This window comes from Myotis lucifugus, unplaced genomic scaffold, assembly GCF_000147115.1.
Source record: "Myotis lucifugus unplaced genomic scaffold, Myoluc2.0 scaffold_337, whole genome shotgun sequence".
Taxonomy (NCBI): Eukaryota; Metazoa; Chordata; class Mammalia; order Chiroptera; family Vespertilionidae; genus Myotis; species Myotis lucifugus.
In genome coordinates, this window is record NW_005871385.1 from 667,443 (window position 1) to 689,576 (window position 22,134).

General features: G+C 40.7%; 1 protein-coding gene across 1 annotated transcript in view; it reads left to right on the forward strand.

Annotated features, from left to right (window-relative positions):
* Positions 1–22,134, forward strand: part of PGM5 (phosphoglucomutase 5) — a 170,952-nt gene that overhangs the window by 125,547 nt on the left and 23,271 nt on the right. Inside the window, exons 9-10 of the mRNA XM_023764581.1 lie at positions 2,166–2,349; positions 19,353–19,487. Coding sequence (XP_023620349.1) covers positions 2,166–2,349; positions 19,353–19,487 — 319 coding nt within the window. The remainder of the gene's footprint in view (positions 1–2,165; positions 2,350–19,352; positions 19,488–22,134) is intronic.

Below are 22,134 nucleotides of genomic sequence, written 5' to 3' on the forward strand. Positions count from 1 at the left end.
TGCTTGTGAAATAAGATGGTTTCTAGCCTGTTTTCTTAGTGGGGAGGAGATAATCAAACAATTTTGGTTTCATTAATACTGAGTCTGAAGTTGTATCAGAGAACCCAAATTATTTTCCTTATGTGAATTGACCCCAGAAGTTCTTCATTTAAAGGTTTCTTCCCTGGAATATGTGTTAGTGGTGGGGTAGTCAGAGGGGGTTATAGTCTGAGGGGAAGGACCTGCTTGTGTATGACGATGAGCATCTGGGCTGGCTGTTCTGATGACCTCAGCCATAGACTGACTTGATCTGTTATAATGTTAGTGGATTTTCTCAATTTCTGAATCACTTTCAATGCCTCTTTATCTCCTAAGAGATTCTCTTAGCCCAGTGGTCAGCAAACTGTGGCTCGTGAGCCACATGCGGCTCTGCGGCCCCTTGAATGTGGCTCTTCCACAAAATACCACGTGCAGGCGCGCATGTACAGTGCGATTGAAACTTCGTGGCCCATGCGCAGAAGTCGGTATTTTGTGTAAGAGCCACACTCAAGGGGCCAAAGAGCTGCATGTGGCTCGCGAGCCGCAGTTTGCTAACCACTGAAGACTTAGCCCATCATCCCACCCCTTTCTGCTCAGTCTTTTACCTTCCCCAAAAGACTGTCTTTAAGAGAATCTAGGCTCAGAATGCATGCAGTGATGAGAAAGAATGTTCTGAGTTCCATACTTTTTTGTTTCTGAGGTTGGGGAAGACACACCTTGTGTTAGGAGGGAGAGAAAAAAAGATATGGTTATAGGTGCAGGGGACCCATTGTTAGACATGGTATCATTTCATGTTCTGAATTTTGGCTACTACCCTGATATTTACTTAAAAATATTGGGTGGAAAAAAGTAGAAACAGCCATTCAGATATTCCTTCTTTCATTTCACTCTGAGAATTCACATTTTCCCCTGTGTTACAGGGAGCCCAAATGTGAGGTCCCAATACCACCACTTGAGCATAGCTGCCCATCGAAAGGGCTTGCTTCTTAAACAGAACATTCTGGTTGTGCCATCAGATGTTGAGAAAGACTCTACAGTTTCTTTATGGTAGTGACTAAGAATAAAAGTAATTAGCAGTTTAAGCACTGGTGTCTGGCACTGTGCCAACTACTTGGTATCCATTACCATATTTAACCCTCATAACAAGAAATGAGGTTGGTGTTATTTTTAGACATTTTTTTGCCTAATCATGTTTCAGCCCCATTGTTACATTTGATGAATGAGTACTTTTGGCTAAGAGGACTTTTTTCTTTCTTTTTTTTTAATGGAAAAATGGTGATATTTCTTCCAAGTTTCTAGGAGACTTTTATGGTATGTTGAACTCCCGCTTTCTCTCTTTACCTCCCTTGATTCATCTCTCTCCTTCCTTCCTCCCCTTCCTCCCATCTTTTATTCCACTACTCACAAAGCACTTAATACTTATCAGAAGCAGCCGAGAGCAAAACAGGTAAGGACTCTGCCCTCCAGGAGCTTACAGTTTTTGTGGGCAAAGATAGACAAGAAATAATAAACAAACAATCAAGGTAAATACAAATTGGGATAACTACTAAAGAAAAGTGAAAGGGTGATGAGAGAGGGGGGGATATAGAGGGAAGCTATCTCAGATGGACCTTCAGAGAAGGTTACTTTCTGGAGGTGACACTAAGTTTGAAAACTGAAGGAGAGAATGCTAGGTAATTTGAGTAGCTGGGGGAAGAATATACTAGGTAGAGGGAACAGACAGCAAGAGCAAAGGCCCAGAGACAGCGAAGAGTGCAGTGTCTCTGAGAATGGAGAGAAGGCCAGTGTGGCTACAGCATAAAGAAGAGGGAGAAAGTGGGACAGTCACAATCAGGAGGTGGGCAGGGTCACATTCCCTTATAGACTATGGCTAGGGTTTTGAGTCTTGTTCTCAATGTGATTGGGCACTTTTGGAGGAATTTAAAGAATGGAGTGACATGGCGATTTTTACACCACCACTCTGACTGCTGTGTGGAGAATGGATTATAAGAGCCAGGTGGAAGAGGGGAGATTAGTTTGGAGGTACTTTTCTGTGTGGTTTTTCCTTGAAAATAAAACCAATCATGAGATGACCATAAGAGGTTCACTTAATTGCTCATTCTTGAATTAAGTTTGTGTTCATCCTGTGTCCTGCCCTCCCTCACCAGGTTTGACTATGAGGGGCTAGAGCCCAAGGCGACATATTACATCATGAGGGACTTGGAGGCCCTGGTCACAGACAAGTCCTTCATCGGCCAGCAGTTTGCTGTGGGGAGCCATGTCTACAGTGTGGCAAAGACAGACAGCTTTGAGTATGTGGACCCTGTGGATGGCACTGTGACCAAGAAACAGGTACTTGCTAAGAAATCATCAAAACAAAAATCATCAAAATATCAGGCAGAGCCAGATGCCAAAATGTCCTAGTGTTTAGGGATGATGTACTCTGAGCCCTTCATTTTATAGATGAGAGCCCTATAGCCAGGAGAGGGAAAAGCCCTTGGTGAAGGCTACCTACCTAGTGAGTGGCAAAGGGTAGATTAGAGCATGGGGCCCTGAATTTCTGTCTGTTATTCTTTCTACATGGTAACTAATGGGCCAATATCTCAAACAGGTAATAGACCCAACACTTCTTTCTGAAATGTTTGTACCTGCAGGCTCTCTATGTGGTGGCCATTACTGGTGATGGGTTCAGTTAAGTTTCCAGGAGCAAAAGATCCTTTTCCTTGGGACCCCCAGGTGCAAGAATGTTTCCCCTTTTATGATCTTTTGTCATTGAGGAATGAGAGGAGCTTAGCCAGATGGGTTTGTTACTCCTGGTAGGGGAAGAAACAGTTAGAAAATTTGCCACACCAAACCCCAAAGAGAGATTTATGGTTGAGAATTATTGATGGTTGAGAATTATTAAGCACAACTTCTGTTATGGTCTCATCTTTGTGAATTGTGTAAGAAAAGTTGAAAGCTATTACAATTATTTTCTTCTCAGTTTTGTTTGTTTATTGTCTGTGGCAAGTATTGACTGCTTTCAGTAAATTTTAACATTTACAGTCTAAATAAGATACTCTGAGTAAAATTAAGAGAAGTTCCACTCTAAAATCCCCAAATTCTTATCTTCTTATACATTCTTCATCAAGTATAGATGACAAAATAAATCAGAAGCTGTAAAGTTTTGGGGACTAAATATAATAATATTTAAGTATTAATGCTATTTTAAATATAATAGTATTAAAGTAGTAATGCTATTTTTATTTTGGCCAATATTTCATTCATATTTGTTCCTCTAGGTTATCCTGACTTGCAAATGTTCCAAAATTCAATGTCATCCTGTTACTCTCTTGGTATTCTCTCTCTGGTCTGCTTCGTTTTATGGTGATTTTTCATCTCTATCAAAATGTCAATCTTTCATCCTTAGAAGGCCTCTTATGGCCAGACAAAAGGATTACAGTCTTACTTTGGAAAGGTCTAAGGTAGTGAAGAAAATTGTGGTTACGAAGTTTAAAGACCCAGAATTGAATTCTACCCCTGCCAGTTACTAGTGTCTGACTTTGGCAAAGTTGCTTGATTTTTTTGAGCCACAGTTTCTTCCTAATCTGTAAAATATCTGGCTCAGAATTGTTTTAGAAATGGAATGAAATAAACTATGCAAAAGCTCATAGCTATCCTTGACACAGGGAGTACACAGTACATTTTTTGTAGTTATGTTTTGTTTCACTCCAGGATGCTTTCTTGACTGGCTTGAATTCTCTCCAAAATAATACCAGTGATTCCCTGGAAATGTGCAGCCAGGAGCTCAGCACATGGCGTCTTGGAGCCTCTATGCTTTGGATAAGTCCTTTCCAGTTTTGTACCATATTCCCACTTGCATTTTACATAAGGACCTTGAGGCTTTTTCTTCTCAAAGCCAGGGCTCATTTTGTTGTTACTGTAAAATTTAAGAGTTGTAAACTACATGCTTTCTAAAGTATCTTTGGATGGTTTCCATTCCCCCATGAGGAAGGCTTGCACACCATCCCTTGAAGGGATCATATAGTCAATGCTGGTTCTGGATTTTATCTGCTCATATAAAGCTTGTCTGTTGAGCTCATTTGTTTTGCTCTTAAATCCACTAATACTCTACCATTTTCTTCTTCAGTGCACTTAGCATTTGGATACTTTTCCCCTGGCTTTTCTTTAATTGTTCACATCAGGCTAATTGCTCAGTGAAGTCTCAAGTTTGGACATTTATTTATTCCATATCCCCTCCCCTCTAACCCTGAATACTGGTTTCCATTTTCACTTTGGAATTTATTGATATTTTTTCTTTCCACACTCTTTCATCTGAGCTCAGATGTGGCCATAAATAGATAAGTGCTACCAGAACCTGCTCTCGGAAGCTGCTCTGAGACAGAAGGAAGGTTGTTCATCTTTCCAGATTCCAGGATCCATGTGACATCTTCATTAGCTAGTGGCCCTGAGTCACACTGGAGCTTCTCCACAGGTCCCGATTTGGCCCAGTAAGGGTTATGAGGGGCCACTAACACTCAGTTGCGTCCCATGGTCAGTAAGTCACAGGTGGTTCTTTCACCACAATTAGCCCCATTGGTTTAGAGGGGGAATTCCTGCATTGTGCGGCTGTTGCTAAACTTCCACAATGGAGGCCCACATCTCAGCATTCTTGGGATGGCAGTAATTGTCAACATTTAATTCCAGGGACAGTTGAGTCTAGGGCACACTTTATGCACCACTGTTGCAAAATAAACTACTCCTAAAAGATATATTTGAATTTAAACAAACTAGCATTATTTTAATATAGTCATAAGGTACATTGGTACATTTATTCAATAGGTATTTCTTGAGAGACTACCAATGCATAATATTAGTGGTTTTTTTTCATGGTGCAATTTTTAAAATACAAGTATATAACAGCTTTATTGAGATATAATTCACCTACCATATAATTCATCCATTTAAAGTGTACAGTTCAATGGTTTGTGGTATATTTATAGAGTATATTCACTGCCGTCAATTTTAGAACATTTTCATTACTTCAGAAAGAAACCTTGTCCTCTTTAGCTGTCCTCTCCCAACCCCTGACTACCATCTACTTTCTGTCTCCATGGATTTTCCTGTTCTACACATTTCCCATAAATGGAATCATACAATATGTGCTCCTTTGTGACTGGCTATTTTGGCTCAGCATAATGTTTTCAGGATCCATATATATATACCTATATATTCACATTGCACTAAATATCAATACTTCATTCCTGTTTATTACCAAGTAATATTTCCTTGAGTAGCTATATCACATTTTGTTTATTTACTCATCAGTTGATAGATGTTTGGATTGTTTACTCTTTGGGGCTAGCCTATATAATAAAAGGCTAATATGCAAATCGACTGAACTGGAACAACCAGTTGCTATGACGTGCACTGACCACCAGGGGGCATATGCTCAATGCAGGAGCTGCCCCCTGGTGGTCAGTGCGCTCCCACAGGGGGAGCGCTGCTCAGCCAGAAGCCCTGAGCCAGGCTCACAGCTGGCGAGTGCAGCGGCGGTGGCGGGAGCCTCTCCTGTCTCCATGGCAGCACTAAGGATGTCCGACTGCCAGCTTAGGCCCCAGGGGAGCAGGCCTAAGCTGTCAGTTGGACATCCCATGAGGGCTCCCGGACTGTGAGAGGGTGCAGGCTGGGCTGAGGAACCCCCTTTGCACCAGGCCTCTAGTTATGAATAATGCTGTGTGAATATTCATGTAAAGTTTTTGTGCAGACATAGTTTTTCAGTTCTCTTGGATATACATCTACAAGTGGAATTACTGGTCAAATGGTAACTCTTTGTTTAATCTTTAAAGAAACTGCCATATGGTCTTCAGAGCAATTGCACCATTTTACATTTTCACCAGCAGTATATGAGATCCCAATTTCTGCACACTTTCTCCAGCCCTTGTTATTATCTCTCTTTTTTAATATAAAATACTCTAATTTTCAAATAACAGTATATTATGGATTATTTTAAAATTAAGATAGAAAGAGATTTAATCTTCACAAAAAGAAACAGAAGTATGCCTCACCTAACAAAATCCAAGGGATGTTAACATATGCATGAACATCTCCATTTGCTGGGAGAGGCAGATGGCTATGGTCTCTCCAGAGTTCTATTGTGTTGGAGTCAGATAGACACAGATTTAAAGTCTAGCTTTGCCACTGCCTAGATTTGTGACTTTGGGCATGTTACTTAATTTCTCTGAACCTCAACCTGGTGGTGGGGGTGGGTGATAGTAGTAATAATTACCATAGAGGGTTATGAAGAACGTTTGAGGGCAAAGTCCCCAGACACAGTAGCTAGTACCCATTTGATGCTTGAGAAATATAAGTTCCTTCCCGCTTTGCAGAATTCTTCACTTGCCTGAATATCAGTTTGCAGAAAAAGTGTGAGTGGTGTTTAAATGTACAGGCTTGAAGTCACAAAGTCTTGGGTTTGAATCTTAGCTCTGCCTCCTCCTTGCTGGATGATCTTAGATATGTCATTCAACCTCCCTGTGCCTTCCTGTCCTCATCTGCGAAAATAAGAATAGTGATTGTGGTTACCTCATACAGCCATTGGGAGAATCACGAGATAATACAGATAAAGTCCTGGCACATAATACACATGAATAAATGGTTAGCTAAACTAAGTTACGACATTGCGGATGAATCACGAGAATTCTCGTGTTTTCTGTTCTAAAGCTTGTGGCCAATCATGAGAATTCTTTAAAAAGATATTAGCTTTTAAGAACATGTAATAAATAACTTCAAAATGCAATGGGTATTTAATTTTAAATCATGCCTTTAACATTTATGTAAAACGTTTTTTGTACTCATTCAGTAGAATCTTATCTGGCCACTGGGTAAAGCTAGCAATAAAACTACTGGTCTGCAATTTGTTAAAAGGGGGTCCTTGGGAAAGAAAGATTTCAGTGTTTAATAAAACATATGATAAGAAAAGCATGAAAAAACCATGCAGCCTTGCAGGAGATCATGTAAAGACCTGGGAGGGCCTCTGCCTTCTCTGAGTTATCTGTGAATTTACTTAAAGTCACATTTCTCTTCCTTCCCTTATGTCCCCCTCCTCCCCCTCCCCCAACTTCTTCCTACCTCCACTTCCACCTACCCCCCTACTTCACTTCAGAAAGGAAAAGTTCTTTTTAAGGCAGCTCAGTCTCCTTTTCATCCTTGATTCGAGGTTGGAGTCAGGAAACAGACCATGGAGAAAAAGCTGTTTTACACGTATCTTTAGAGATAAAGAAGAAAAGCTTCTCCGTCCAAAACGAAATTAAAATCCCCATCACCTCCTGTCCACCCCACTGCTGTGGAAATGTTCAGCAAAATCTGTCTTTCCAGTGAGACCCTGTGGGGGTCATTCAAGGAGCAAGAAGGAAACCCCTGAAGTACTCAACCCCTGACATGAATTCCCAGGGACCTATCTGGCCTCACTGTGGCCTGTCTGATCTCATGGAATGTACTATGGCTGCCTCCAAATGTCTGCATTTTTGTGACCTTGGGCATCAAGAGAAAAGTTGATGTGTGCCTTCCATTAAGCAGGACCAAAGAGAGACCCTGATCTAGAAATACCAAATTAATGACGCATAGTTCAACAACTGCACTTTATCCTTCTGTCGCTCCCATGAAGATATGTCGCTGTTTATTTTCAGGTAAAATCTAGGCACCATGAATGAATGATAATGGTTTCTTTAAACATGGGTAAGAAAAATAAGCCAATAGTTACCTGAGAATAGAGGAGCAGTTTAACCAAATTGTTGACTAATTTAGGAGGTTCCCAATTTTTGCCTTGTAAAGAGATGGGAAAGATGAGGGAAGATAAGGTGACTCCCTAAGGCAGTGATGGCGAACTTTGAGCTCGGCGTGTCAGCATTTTGAAAAACCCTAACTTAACTCTGGTGCTGTGTCACATATAGAAATTTTTTGATATTTGCAACCATAGTAAAACAAAGATTTATATTTTTGATATTTATTTTATGTATTTAAATGCCATTTAACAAAGAAAAATCAACCAAAAAAAATGAGTTCATAGGTTCACCATCACTGCCCTAAGACCTAAAGGTAGCTCATTCTTTCCTCCAGGATGAATTCTTTCTGCAAACATCCAGACTTTCCATGGTGCTAGGCACTCTCTCTTTCCCCCCACCATCTATAGCCCAAGGAACATTATCAATTCCCAGATTAGCTCTTACCATCATTCTCCCCATCTCATCCTTGTAGCTTAAATAATCTCCTGGAATCACCACTCTGTGCCCCACAATTATGAGACTCTCCCAGTTCTGATAGAAGGTGTATTCCGATCTGGTGTTGTGAGGGACAATGTGATGATGGCGCTAGCACTTGTCGATGGCATCATATAGCCATCAATACAGAACTATGACCTATACTTTGAAAATTAGCTTTCAAATGAGAAAACTTGACATTTCAGGGACAAAATTGAAGCAACCAAGTCTCTTTGACTTGTCCAACCCCTGAATTTCTATTTAACGAGGTCAAAAATCATGACATTCTACCAGTGCTGCAGTCATTTGCAAGTAACAGTTCAGCTGATATTTAAAAACCTGATGTAAATAAATGCATACCAGTTAGCTGATGTGGAAAACCAAATCCACTTTGATTATGTCAGGCTAACCCTGAGCTTATTAACACTCCTTCAAGTTATGCAGGCCGTGTGGAAAGATTTTGATGTTGTCCTCAACCTGGAAAAAAGAACCATTTGAAACTAGTTCAGAGAAAAAGCACACTTTGAAGACTGATTCTGAAGTCATTGTGCTTGTAGAGTTGTTACTTTAACATGCAGGAAGGTGTCTGCACTTTTTAATTTCAGTATTTAAAAATAATAAAGTGAATTGGTAATCTTGAAATCACATTTTAGTTTGGCATGTGGTGCTTTAAAATATACTGTTGTGTAGCCAACCCCTGGTCAACAGATAAAGAGAAGTTTACTGAGGCCTCATCTCTGGAGGTGTCAGGTGAAGGCAACTGGAGAAGCTGGGTCTCCAGGAGGATTGCTAACTGGTCAACCTTCAATTTCAACTTTTATCCTAATCAGTGAACCAACTGAGAGACTGTCATTAACAATTTATTATTGTCCTGTAATATGCCACTTGCTGGAGAATGGTTTGAGCTATAGAAGTAGAATTTAAAAAATAATTTCAGTCATAGTGATTATCCCACCTACAGACTTTAGTTAAATCTGAAAGTTAGTGCCTACAAATAGTCCTCCTATATTAGTAACAGAAATGTTTAGGGAGTGAGATATTATCATTACATGTATATTGTGATTAAATCTGGGTTAAAAAACTCTTTCTGTTGCAAGTTGTCATGTTGAAAAAAATCTCTATAGTAAATACACATTTCTTTCCTATGTTAGTACAATATGGTGAAGGTAGTTGAAGTTTGATTCATTTGTGTTTTAATCTATTCAATGAATATTTACCAAACACTGCTGTATGCTAGTCAGTTTCCTGGGCATTAAGGATACAACAGCACTCAGTCTATCAGGGAAGACAAACTGGTATTAAACTTGTAATTGCTATAGAGTTTACTGAATAGCATAGCATTACAGAGAAAGAACTTACGTGGGAGTGCAATATCAGGGGGAAATAACCAGGACTTAGGGCGCTGGAAAGCTTTCTATGTGGAGGTGATATTTAAGCTGTACCCTGAAGGATGAGTGGGAGCTGGCTCAGGTGAAACCATCTTATCAGACTACATTCTTTTCTTCAATCAAATGTACTTATACCATTGTTCAGTTTTCCAGATAAAGAGCTGGCATTTCTTATAGGCAATAGCATTCTCAATGGGATATTACAATACCTATGATTATGATTCTTAACTTTAGTGCTCATTCTACAATACTGTAGTTGTAAATAAAGATAATTGGGCCTCTTCTTGGTAAGACACCTTGAAAACCATAGATAAATTTTTTTCTAATAGCTACCTTTCCTGTGATATTTCTATTTGTCTTCCAAGGATCACATATTTGGTGCTTTATAATGACCTGTTAGCTGATTTGAAAATAGAGAGAGGGAAATGCTGTTTCTAATTAGTTGGGAAGTTCTTACTCCCCTGCTTCTGATTCATTGGAGTTATAATAAACTAGAGGCCCAGTGCATGAAATTCATGCATGGGTAGGGTCCCTAGTGGCTGCTGGCTGCCAGCCGGGGCCTCCCTTCCCTGGGTGCCGGCTGCGGGCCGGGCCTGCCTTCATTCTACGCTGCCCCCTAGTGGTCAGCGCACGTCATAGTGAGCGATCGAACTCCCAGTCAGTGGAACTCCGGAGGGGACACTTTACATATTAGGCTTTTATATATATACTAGAGGCCCAGTGCACGAAATTCGTGCACTGGGGGCAGGTGTCCCCTCAGCCCAGCCTGCACCCTCTTGCAGTCTGGGAGCCCTCGGGGGATGTCTGACTGACTTGGGAGTGGGCCTAAATCGGTAGTCGGACATCTTTAGCGCTGCTGTGGAGGTGAGAGAGGCTCCCACCACTGCCACCATAGCTGCGCTCCCCAGTCGTGAGCCCAGCTTCTGGCTGAGCAGTGCTCCCCCTGTGGGAGTGCACTGACCACCAGGGGGCAGCTCCTGCATTGAGTGTCTGCCCCCTGGTGGTCAATGCATGTCATAGCAACTGGTTCTTCTGCCGTTTGGTCAATTTGCATATTAGCCTTTTATTACATAGGATAGATTACCTTCTCTTGACATAAGCTGATTGCTTTAGGACTATCTTCTAAAGTGTTGGGAGTAGAATCCTGCTAAGATGTGTAAACATTCTGGAGTGGTATCACATTTATTCCTACTGAAATACTAATGTCTGTGCATAGTCTGATGGGTGACCCTTACCAGGAAACATAAATATGATAGGAAAAAGCCGTAAAGGATCACAAGAACTAAGGGAGAAAACTACCCCTGTTGTCTGGGGAAAGTGTCTGAATCTAGAATATCCCAGAACTGGGGCTGGTATTGAGTGAACAGGAGACCAGCCGTCATTTTTTGGCCAAAGACATGGGGAAATGGAATGTATATGATCTAGGTGCATTGTTCCAAATCTGATAGTTGGAATCTGAGTGATAAATAACTATAAGTCTTCACTCTCCAAGTAACCCTCTCATCACCTAATATGGTGTTTTGCTGGATGGATGTTTTAAAAGTGGGCTGAAGAAGCCATTTGACCTTGATTTCCCTCAGATAATTGTTTGCAATTGTTGGCTTCCACAAGTGCTGGTTGGGTAAATCAAAATTGCTTCCAAAAGTAGTGCAGCTAAGTATGGCATTATAGCAGTGAACTGTACAAAGATATGGCCTAATAGGGGAGGGAAAGTGGAAAGTAAGCCAGCAAAGAGGAAGGATGCTTTTCTGTAATTTGTCCACCTGTTTGTAATTTATACAAAGGCATGGTATGGAGCTGCTGCCCTTCTAGCCACTTTTGAACTCATGCTCACAGCTAACTATGACTTAAACAAACAAAAATGGGTAATTCTAAGTAATTTTTTCATGGAGAGATATGGCTCTCCAATCCAAATCTCCTGCTGTATAAACTGTGTTTTTGTCTCCAAAAATATGGTGCAGATGTTACACAGCAATATTTTCACCTTGAAGCTTTCCAGATAAATCATTGGGATTTCCTGTGGGAGATAACATCAGAGTTAGGCTCACGGGGTCTTTCTCTTGCAAGCCTGTCCTGTCTCCAGGTTTATATGCCTGGTGTGGCCAACTGACTGTGTGACATTGTACCAGATGTCAGGGCCATATGCCGTTTCCCTCTGGAAATCATCCTAAGCCAGTATTTGATGAGGTATAATGCTGCCAAGTAACTGTTGGTAATGTACAGTTCCTCCTTCCTTGCCTGGCTGCAACATGTCCTGTAGTCTCCAGAAGAACATCTGGCAGCTCTGTGTGTATTTAGCAACTTGCAGACTTCCCTGCATTGATTTACAAAAGGGCTTTAAAAAGGTATCAACATGTACTTATCAAACATTTATCGCATACATATTTTATATAAGGCTCTGTGCCAGTTTTGGGGACCATACAAATCCTATGAGATATTGTTCAACTATTACACATGAGAAGCAATGTATGACCATCAGCAGTTTCATATGGTTCAACCTAAAATAATGAGTCTGCAGTCAGAGGACCTAGACTGAAGTCCTGGCTCCCCCATTTACTAGCTGAGTTACCTCGAGCAAGTTCTTTAATTTGTTCTTTCTTTTCAGTGAAATGAGGAAGTAGCCTGAATGACTCTAAGGTCCTTCCTTCTGGACCTTAAGTGTCTAAATTGACCAACCTGGAAGGAGTACTTTTTTTTTTTTTTTTTTTTGCCAAAGAAGCCAATTCAGTGGAAGGTATGGAGAAGATAAATGGTAACAGACCCCATGAGTTTAGCAACGATTTCAGAGGACATGGCAAAGTTCTTAAAATGAAATTCATCTTATTTCTGCCAAATTTAAAAATAAATAAGTATGTACATGGCATCACAAACCATCACCATTTAGGTTTTATTTAGCAATCTTTTGCAAAATCTGGAAGGTTGGACAACTTAGACCCTAGTACCATTTTCATTAAAATAATAATAATAATATTTATATAGTGACTTACAATTTTCAAAGCATACATTTTCTGATTTGATCTCACAGCAACCCAATAAGCCAGGCTATTTTATTTTTTGTTCTCTCTCTCTCTCTCTCTCTCTCTCTCTCTCTCTCTTTTAGGAAACTAAGGCTTAGAGAGCTTAAGTGACTTAACACATTGCGGATGGATCACGAGAATTCTCGCTTCATATTACACTGTTTTACAAAGTATCTTACTTTAAAAAATATTAGCTTATAAGAACATGTAATAAATAACTTTAAAATGCAATGGGTATTTAATTTTAAAGTGTGCCTTTAACATTTTATGTAAAATGTTTTTTGTACTCATTCAATAGAAAGCTATCTGGCCTCTGGGTAAAGCTAGCAATAAAACTACTGGTCTGCAATGTGTTAAGGCCACTGGCTAGAAAAGTTCCAAGCCAGAATTCAAGCCTGGGTTTTATAATTGTTATTTCTGTGTCATTTCCAAACTGACTCTATGAACAGCAAAACAAAGAGGGAGAAATTTGGGAAGAAGAATACATGCTAGAGAGAGAACTAGAAGCAGATTTGAAGGTATTTGTGTGGAGATACCTGCAGGACACACCTAGCCCATTAAATCCTTCTTCATTGGACAAAACTAAAGTGGACAACACCCTCATCACTGAGGCATACAACTCTGGCACTCAAGGGGAAGAAAAATGCTAAGCAGGAGCTGAAATGCCCTTTGGATACCTCTACCCCATAATTAACACTTTCTTCTGATGGATAAGAGCATCTTTTTCCTCCTTTAAGCTGTGGCGGACATTTCAACTCCTATAGCTGCTGTAGCAACCAAGGCATCATAGATTTCTTCATAGTTGCTTCAAGAATTTCTTAGGAGATTGTGCTAAAAACAATTAGTGTGAGATGGCTCAAGAGGAGATACTACTACTGATTCTTCTGCTGACAAGCCATGAAAAGGAGGCTTTCAGAACTCAGCAAGATGATGTTTTATTATCCCCCCATGTTATGGCCCTCCTAAGATCCCAGTCCTATGGTTGTATATTCATGAAACCTTAGCTATGAAAGGAATCTCTTTAAGACTGTCTTGTAGCATATGTAAGATAGGAGTCACTCAAGGACTTAGGCGGACACAGAGAGCAAGCAGAAGGGACGTTTATTAGAGGGAATGGGGGATGGAGCCACAACCGGGGAAGATTAGGACTCAGCCTCCACTGTCCTTGGGGTTGAATTTTATGTGCAAAAACCGCAAGGGGCGGAGGCTGGGGGATGTAAGTGTTCTTAGTCTGATTAGATGGAGTTTGTTGTCCTTCAACCCGATTAGTGCTGGCCATTGAGACTGTGGGCTGTAAGCGGCCGTTGTTATCGTTGGCCTGCCGTCTCACCCTCTGGTGCGGCTGCCTCCTATTGTGCTGGGTAGGGTGACCGGGGGCTGTTCCACAACATGAGGCTGGGGCCACTCTCTCGTTTGGGACTTTCTAGTTCGCCTGAACCAAATGTCCTCTGCTGGCCTGTCAGTATAGTCCAGTCATTCGATATATGAAGCAGATGATCCAGAGAAAAGAGGCCACTATACTGGTGTCCACATTTACATCAGAATCACTGGGGAGCTTTTACAATCCTGATGCCCAAAATCACACTCCATACAAATAAATCACAGTGACTGGGGGTAAAAGCCAGGTATCAATATTTTTTTAAAGAACCGCACCCCGTCTTCCCTCCCCCTGCCCCCCCCCACACACACACACATACCAGCTGATTTCAGTGTCCAAATTGATTTTAGCCAAAACTGACTCTTGCCCTGAAAATGTAGGATGAGTAGATATGGAACAGCTGCCATAATGATGACGTTTCATTTGGCCTGTGAGTCCTTCCTAAATGTAGGAGGTCTTCCAGTGGTGCTCCCTCCAGTTGTTGGACATACCATGGCATTTATTCAGGTGTTTAAGGAAAACCTACCGTGTGCAGGTGTTGGCCTTCAATCTGCAGGCCGACATTCTATCCACTGAGCCAAACCGGTTAGGGCTGTTTGCCCAATTCTTAAACCAGAAAGTTGAGAAACATCCATTTTTCCTCCTTTATCTTTCAGTTTATTTTATATGTCACTAAATCTTCATGATTTTACCTTCTGACAGTGTGTGAAATTTAGTCTTTCCTTTCCTTTCTGCTGTCTTAGGTCAGGCCCTCATTATTAGTCCCCTAGATCAGTGGTCGGCAAACTCATTAGTCAACAGAGCCAAATATCAACAGTACAACGATTGAAATTTCTTTTGAGAGCCAAATTTTTTAAACTTAAACTAAATAGGTAGGTACATTGTTATTAACTCCTAAGGCTTAGGAAGAGCCACACTCAAGGGGCCAAAAAGCCACATGTGGCTCGAGAGCCGCAGTTTGCCGACCACGGGCCTAGGCTATGTGGATAAATGGTCAATAAGGAACAGAAGGCTTTGAGCTCCCAGAGCTTATCAACTAATGAAGGACAAAAGACATAACTCAGCAATTCTGAAGACATAATTCAGCAATTCCAACACTTAAAGAGTTAAGTCTGTGATGGAAACTTACTTTATTCATTTGCACTGGCCCTTGCTTTTTCTAGAGGATTTGTGGCTGCAAAAATACACATAATGAAGTTGTTAGCATATAAATAAGAAACAGAAATCAAGACTAGGGAAAATATAAATAAGTGTAGAAAGTTGAGAACAGAAGAAGAAAAATGTATAATTATGCAAGTCATAAAGATCTACTTGGGCTGAACCTTAATTTTGGCATTAGGTGTCCTGGCAGCCACATTGGAAAGGGAGCTATGGTTAGTTATAAAGTTCTTATTGTCAGAAAGACAAAAAAAAAAAAAAAATGCCAGTACCTCAGGGAAGGAAAGGCTTTCCCAGCACTTGAATCTTGAGGAAATGTCTCATGTGAAGTTCCATATGGTCACCAATAATATTACTATAGTGATTTGCAAAATTGGATTTTATAACACGGTGCCTTGAAGACCTTGCAATAAAATAAAGGATATAAAATGGTGAATTTGTGGCATGAGTAGGTGGTCAGGAGTAAATTGATTTGTGCCAAATATATATACAGGTAAATCTGTGGCTAGAAGCTAGACCAGCCGTGGGCAAACTACGGCCCGCGGGCCGTATCCGGCCCGTTTGAAATGAATAAAACTAAAAAAAAAAAGACCGTACCCTTTTATGTAATGATGTTTACTTTGAATTTATATTAGTTCACACAAACACTCCATCCATGCTTTTGTTCCGGCCCTCTGGTCCAGTTTAAGAACCCATTGTGGCCCTCGAGTCAAAAAGTTTGCCCACCCCTGAAGACTATCTGGGGGAATGGATGGATTGGATACCCTTAACCCCTAGAGTGCCGGGGAGCGGGATCGCACTCCTCCTGTCTTTCGCCAAAAGTGCTGGGAGCGCTATCGCGCTCCTCCTGCAGTGTCACTATTAGATGCTAGTAGTTCACTCTTTATTGACAGATGGCACCTAAGTGCAGATTACTTATGATGCCGAATGTTTGTAGTTCTAAAATTGACCACTGGCATTTATCTGCCTAATTTTTTACAGGCACTACGATTTTATGAAGTTTACTCAGATTTTATAGCCCTAAAGCTTCGAAATGGCGTCCAGTTCTAAGTCTGCTTTTATTAGTGATGATGATATTGCTAAATATGTCAATTCTTGCTGTGAAGATGACGATTTTGTGGAAATATTGGAGAAGGGTATCCCTCTATTTTAACACTATATGTTTTGTTCAAAATTTTTTTTCTACTAGTATTTTATAATACAGTCAGCAAACAATATATGTCAAAGATGAAAACAAATGTAGTAAAGGTTTCCTTAAGTTTTTTAATATGTAACTTCATTTACTTGCGATTCATAATTTTTTTCCTAAATTGCTGTAAAATCAGCAAAAATGCCTTGGCAATTTTAGCATAGTTCCTAGGATATTGGTTGGCACTCAAAGGGTTAAAAACAGTCTTCATAATCTCTCTCTACTGGGATTTTATAAGGTAGATGGTCTTTTTTTTTTTTTTTTCAATTTTCTGGGGTGGGAGTAAAGGGCAAGTATTCTGTGTTGTGGCTAATTTTATGGTTCATACCAGGGGTCAGCAAACATTTTCTTAAAGGGCCAGATAGTAAATATTTTAGCCCTTTTGGGCCAGATGGTCGCTGTCATAACTATTCAGCTCTGGGGTTGTAACACAAAAGGAGCCATAGACAATACATAAATGAGTGGAAATGGCTGTGTTCCAATAAAACTTGATTTACAAAAACAGGTGCCAGGCCAAATTTGGCTAACAAACTGTATTGCCAATTCCTGGTTTAACATTGAAAAAAAAAAGCAATTATATTATTGCTATTCTTTTGTTGGAATTACAGAATGTTTAAAAACTCGACAAGCCTTGGTCAGTAAGTAGCTTTGACCTCATAATTTAATTGATAGGAGGTAAGATATATGCTGGAGAGAGCATGGCTCATGTTCAAGATTCAAATTCATTACATTCATTGGAGGAACATGCGGACCCCAAAGCAATCCAATATAACTAGTCACACATCACAGTGACACTCAACAGACATGGAACTAGGCTTGTTGCAGCACAAAACTGGGCTGGGTCTAAACATTTTTATTTCATGTGAAGAAGGAGAATTGTGTTTCTCACCTGGAGGTCTCACAAAGCAACATGCATTCTCTATTAAGATCTCCTGGTTGGTCCCTTAGGAAAGAGAAAAGATGTTGGATTATATCCAGTAGGTGTGTGCTATTTACTCATTCATCATCTTTTCAAGTGCAAAATCTATTCCAGGCTACCAGATGTAGATTCTAACAAGTCTGTGAGCACAGCCAATAATACAGCTGCCCTTAGGAAAAAATAATAATTTCACTGTAAAAAGGCTTAGTTACGAGCAGATAATGCATGTTGATGGTTTGCTGTGATCTGGATTTTTTAATACCTCCCACTGGCCATAAACTAATCTGAGGGGTAAATTGTGTAATGGGAGTTACCTTAAAGGGTTAATTCTGGGAGGTCATCAGAAGAGGTGGCCTCAAGTGATTTGGAATCCAAAGCAGTGGGTGATTTAGGGCTCCAGCCTTAGATACTGCTTTAACTAGTTTATGGATAACCCATGGTCCTGAACAATGAATTATGAACTCACATGTGCCATAGGTAGTGACAATGAGAAAGTGGGCTTAGACAGACAGCTTCAGAAGAGTTTGTAAAATCATGGAATACAGTTTTGAAACCCTTGGGTCTTCATTGTCAGTTTGAGCATAATTTGATATATCATTCTTTCTGGATAGTCAGGAATTGTTCCTTTTGCTCCATTTAGAATTTCCTAACTATTCACGTATCTAGCAGCATACAGAGGTTAAGAAAATGGTTTCTGTTCATTGTAATCACTACCCTAGGCCTATAGAGAACAAGTACTGTGTCTTTATCTTTATCTTCTCAGGCATTGTCCTGTACCTGATCCCTAAGGGCCACTCAAAAATGGTTGCCCAGTGAATGAATCCTGGCTAATATCATCCTGTTTGCAATACTAGCATCATAGAGTGGTGTGGTGAGTTGCCAGGAAGGAAGGTGGCTCCTTTTTGTTGCACAAACTGTGACAAACCTTGAACTCCTCCAACAGAGACTTAAGACTTTTTGTTTAGGGGCTGGAATATGCCTATAATACTTAAAAAGCAGAAAAACATTCATATGGAGTCATAGTGCCTCCCCCCCAACCCCCATAAATATCACCAGATGAGGGTGAGGTAAAGGATATATAGGGCAGGCATGAAATATTTTTAATAATGGCTTATTCTTAACAAGCAAGATTTGAGACCAGAGAAGTTTCAAGGGTAAATTTCTTAGGGAAAATGCCTGATACCAGTCACCTGAGATTTTCACTTTTTCAGAAGTATCAAGTGACCAGACATACTATTTTATTCCCTCCTCTTTCCTCTGTCTCTTGCCAACATGCTTATTAATAACAATGACTTTATCTATTGTCTTAAGAAAACAAATTTCCTTTGGCAGAAGTTACAATATGGTTTTACAGTCATATCTTTAAAATATCCTTGCCACCAATAAGAAAGACATAGAGAATGGGGACATTTTGAGCCAAAACCAATTTAATATTGGGCAGCACTGAGATGCAGCACAGTTCTGTCCCCGCTCCACCCTGGTGGTCAGGTCTTGCCAGTAAGAATGGGGAGAGAGCCAAGAGGATGGGGATGTGCACAGGAGCTCTCAAAACCCAGCTGGGGCTCTAGCCCTGAGCATTTTATTGTAGGGTTCCCCTGCTACCAGAGGAATGTGAGACCAAGGAAAGAAACAAAGATGAATTTAAAGCAAAGCCTAACTCACATGGGTAGTTTGTCTTACTGTAATATATAAATTGCCCAACTCCATTGCATCTAGGTTTATAAGGGGTGAACTTTGGCCCCAGGACATTGAGTATCTTTTCCTCCTTATTACCTCCACCCACATCACAAGACCAAGGAAACCTGAGCATCTGTTTTGCTCCTGACCCTCCCCTAGCATTAACCACAAGGCAACATAAATAGAATAAAGAGATTAATGGATAATTTTAAGTAGCCGCTAGGTTCACGTCATACTCCCGCTTGGGTTAGTGTTGAGAGTCAATTATAAGTTGTCATGACCCTGAGTATCTTTAGATCATAGAAATATGCGGATCTCCAAAGTAGATATTAATTACTTTTACCTGTGTATTCATCTGTTCACTGATCCATTCTGACTGTTCTTGGTCTCAGGGCTTGAGGATCATTTTCTCTGATGCATCACGGCTCATCTTCCGGCTCAGTTCCTCCAGTGGCATGCGGGCCACCATCAGACTGTATGCAGAGAGCTATGAGAGGGATCCCAGCGGTCATGACCAGGAGCCACAGGTACCAAAACAGAGCTGTGCTCCCAGCACTGTGTGTTTCATGCTTCTGGCAAATTCTGGGAGCTCCTATATGCTTTTAGGTGGGAATGATTATATTCTGGAAAGTAAATTTCATATTGATACTTCCAGCTGAAGGACAAACTTAGAGTGACTACAAGCAAATTTAATTCATTCATCGCAGTGTTTGCAACAGAACAATTGTTCTCCAGCATCTACGAGACTAGCATTTCTCAAATGACTTGCCTCTCTTGATTGCTCTGCATTTTGTTAATTGGGGTGACATCAGGAAGAGGCACCTTGTATAGATAAGCAAATTTCGAGTTAGAGTCAAACTGGTCAAACTACGCAGAGCCTTGACCGTGCTCATGTAAATTATCAGTCTTCGGGTGTTTGGAAAACTCTGGGTTGAACCATGACCTTGAAGTGCCAATATAGATGCTACTCTGGGCTTCCTCTCTGAGATTGCCTCCAAGCCTAGCATGCAAGGAGGGACTATGGCTGGCCTGAATTTAAAGTCAAGGGAAGACACTAACAAGGCTAAGCCAACCAGTGTTTGGCAAAGCCCCCTTAATAAGTCACTTAGAATAAGAATAAATAGCACAAGCATAAGCCATTCCACTCCCTTATTCATTCCAGCTCCAGGCAACATTAATTAATACCAGTAAGGACCCACTATAATGTTGGGTACTTCCAGCTACACTGTTTGCTGCCCCCTCCCTCTTGGTCTTTACTTCAACCTGGGTTTTGAAGCAAGGTCTTTGATAATTTCTTGAGATGAAAACATTGGCTCCATCTGCAATGCTTCTTTTGTGAAGAAGAGAAGTAAAGAAAATGTCACTGCTTCTCATTTTACAGTTGCTCAGAATTTCCAGTTATAATTGGCATAGCTGTTCCCTGGATGGAAAAGATGCCAGGGAATGTTTTCTTTCTTTAGTGGGTTTTTTCATGACACTTTTCTTTGGAGAGGCTCAAAGAACTTGGGGAAAAGGGTACCATACATAGATCCTTACACCTGACCCTGCAACGAGCAGATCTCTCTGGAGTAATATGATCCCAGGTGGGGAAGGAGAGGCCTAGGAGGCGGTTATCAGGGTCACCGAGAGCATGAAGGGGCAGAGCCAGCATCATGTCCTTAGTCCTTCTCCCTCAGGATCACAGGCTCCCCATGCAGGGATGGGTCTCACTCTGCCAACATGATTTGTTAGTGAGTAAATTTCACCCAGGATAGTACAAAATCATGCAAAAATTGGAGGCTCACCCTTCCTTTCTATATAAAACTCTCATCTATATCTCATGTTTGGGAAACAAGATTAAAACAAAGACCTGAGTGTTCAGAGCTTCGTACAGGAATGATATTCCTGGCCTCACCAGCTCTGAGTCACTCAGACTCAGGGCTATTTTTTCTCAACAGTCTTTTCCCTATTTGCACGTAGTAAGTGGTTATGATATTTGCTTATTTTTACTTACCTTCTTCACTGGCTGCAGGAGTATCTTTATAATGTCTAGGCCATTAGGCATGTGTGAAAACAATCCTATACACACATTTTCCTCTACCCTTCTAAGTTTTTCTGGCTGTTCTAACAATCAAATTGACATGAGACAGATTAGCAAGAGAAAAAAAAAAGTTAGTTTAATAATGTGTAGACCTCCTATATACGTGGGATAGACCCGGAAAACTGAGTAACTCTCTGAAATGGCAGAAGCTACCACCTTAAATAATGTTGCCAGCTTATAAGACAAAAGATTTTGATGGTGGGGGGGTTGTGGGAGGCACCAGAAAAAAGCCAAGTAAACAAGGGTAAGGTTATTGTGCAGATCTCAGTCCTTGGCTCTCCAGTGATAAGAGTTTCTAGAGTTAAGGTCATCCCCCTCTTTCCAGTAAAGTGAGGGAGACATCCTTACAAATGGAAGTTTCCCTTATACATGTCTCTTATTACAGGGTAACTTGCACTCAGTTTTTAGAGCTTTTCCTATGTCTGCAATTTCTTAAAAATAAACAGCCTAAAATAATCCTTATGCAAAGAGACATATTTTGGGGTGGCAAATGTGCTCTCCTACAAGTCTCTCTCTGAGATGGTCCACAAAGGCTAAGTGGTGCCCCCTTTTTTAAGGCTTCCTTTGAAGCCGAAGCTTCCATGGGCCTGCTGCTGGAGGGCTGTGTGTTAAGTATGCTCAGGGCCTGGGGCAGGCTGCCCCCAAATATCCCATAATGGCATAATGATTACTTTGAATTAAAGTTACTGGACCAGCCACCTGTGCAGGAAGGGCATGTTGACCCTCCCTGGTCTCCTAGAATGCAGGGAATAAATCTCCCCTGTATAAGGTGTCCTCCTTGATCCAAGGGGGTGAAGAGGGACACCCATATCGATAGAGTTAAGGAATCTAGAGTCTAGAAGCCTGTGTAAGGCTTATTTTGTCTAATTTACTACCCAGACCTTTTTTCTGTTTAGATTCCTTGCAAATGAGCATCCAAAACTAAGTTTCTTTGTCCTGTCAAATGTTCACAAAGTTATTGTTTCTTTGTCTAGAAAATGACACAAAGGTGGGCTGGCTCATCATTTCTTTGAGTATTATTTATGCTCGCCTATATGCACACATTAAGTTGGTTTTTCTTCTGTTTATCTGGTCTTTTTCAATTCTATTATTAG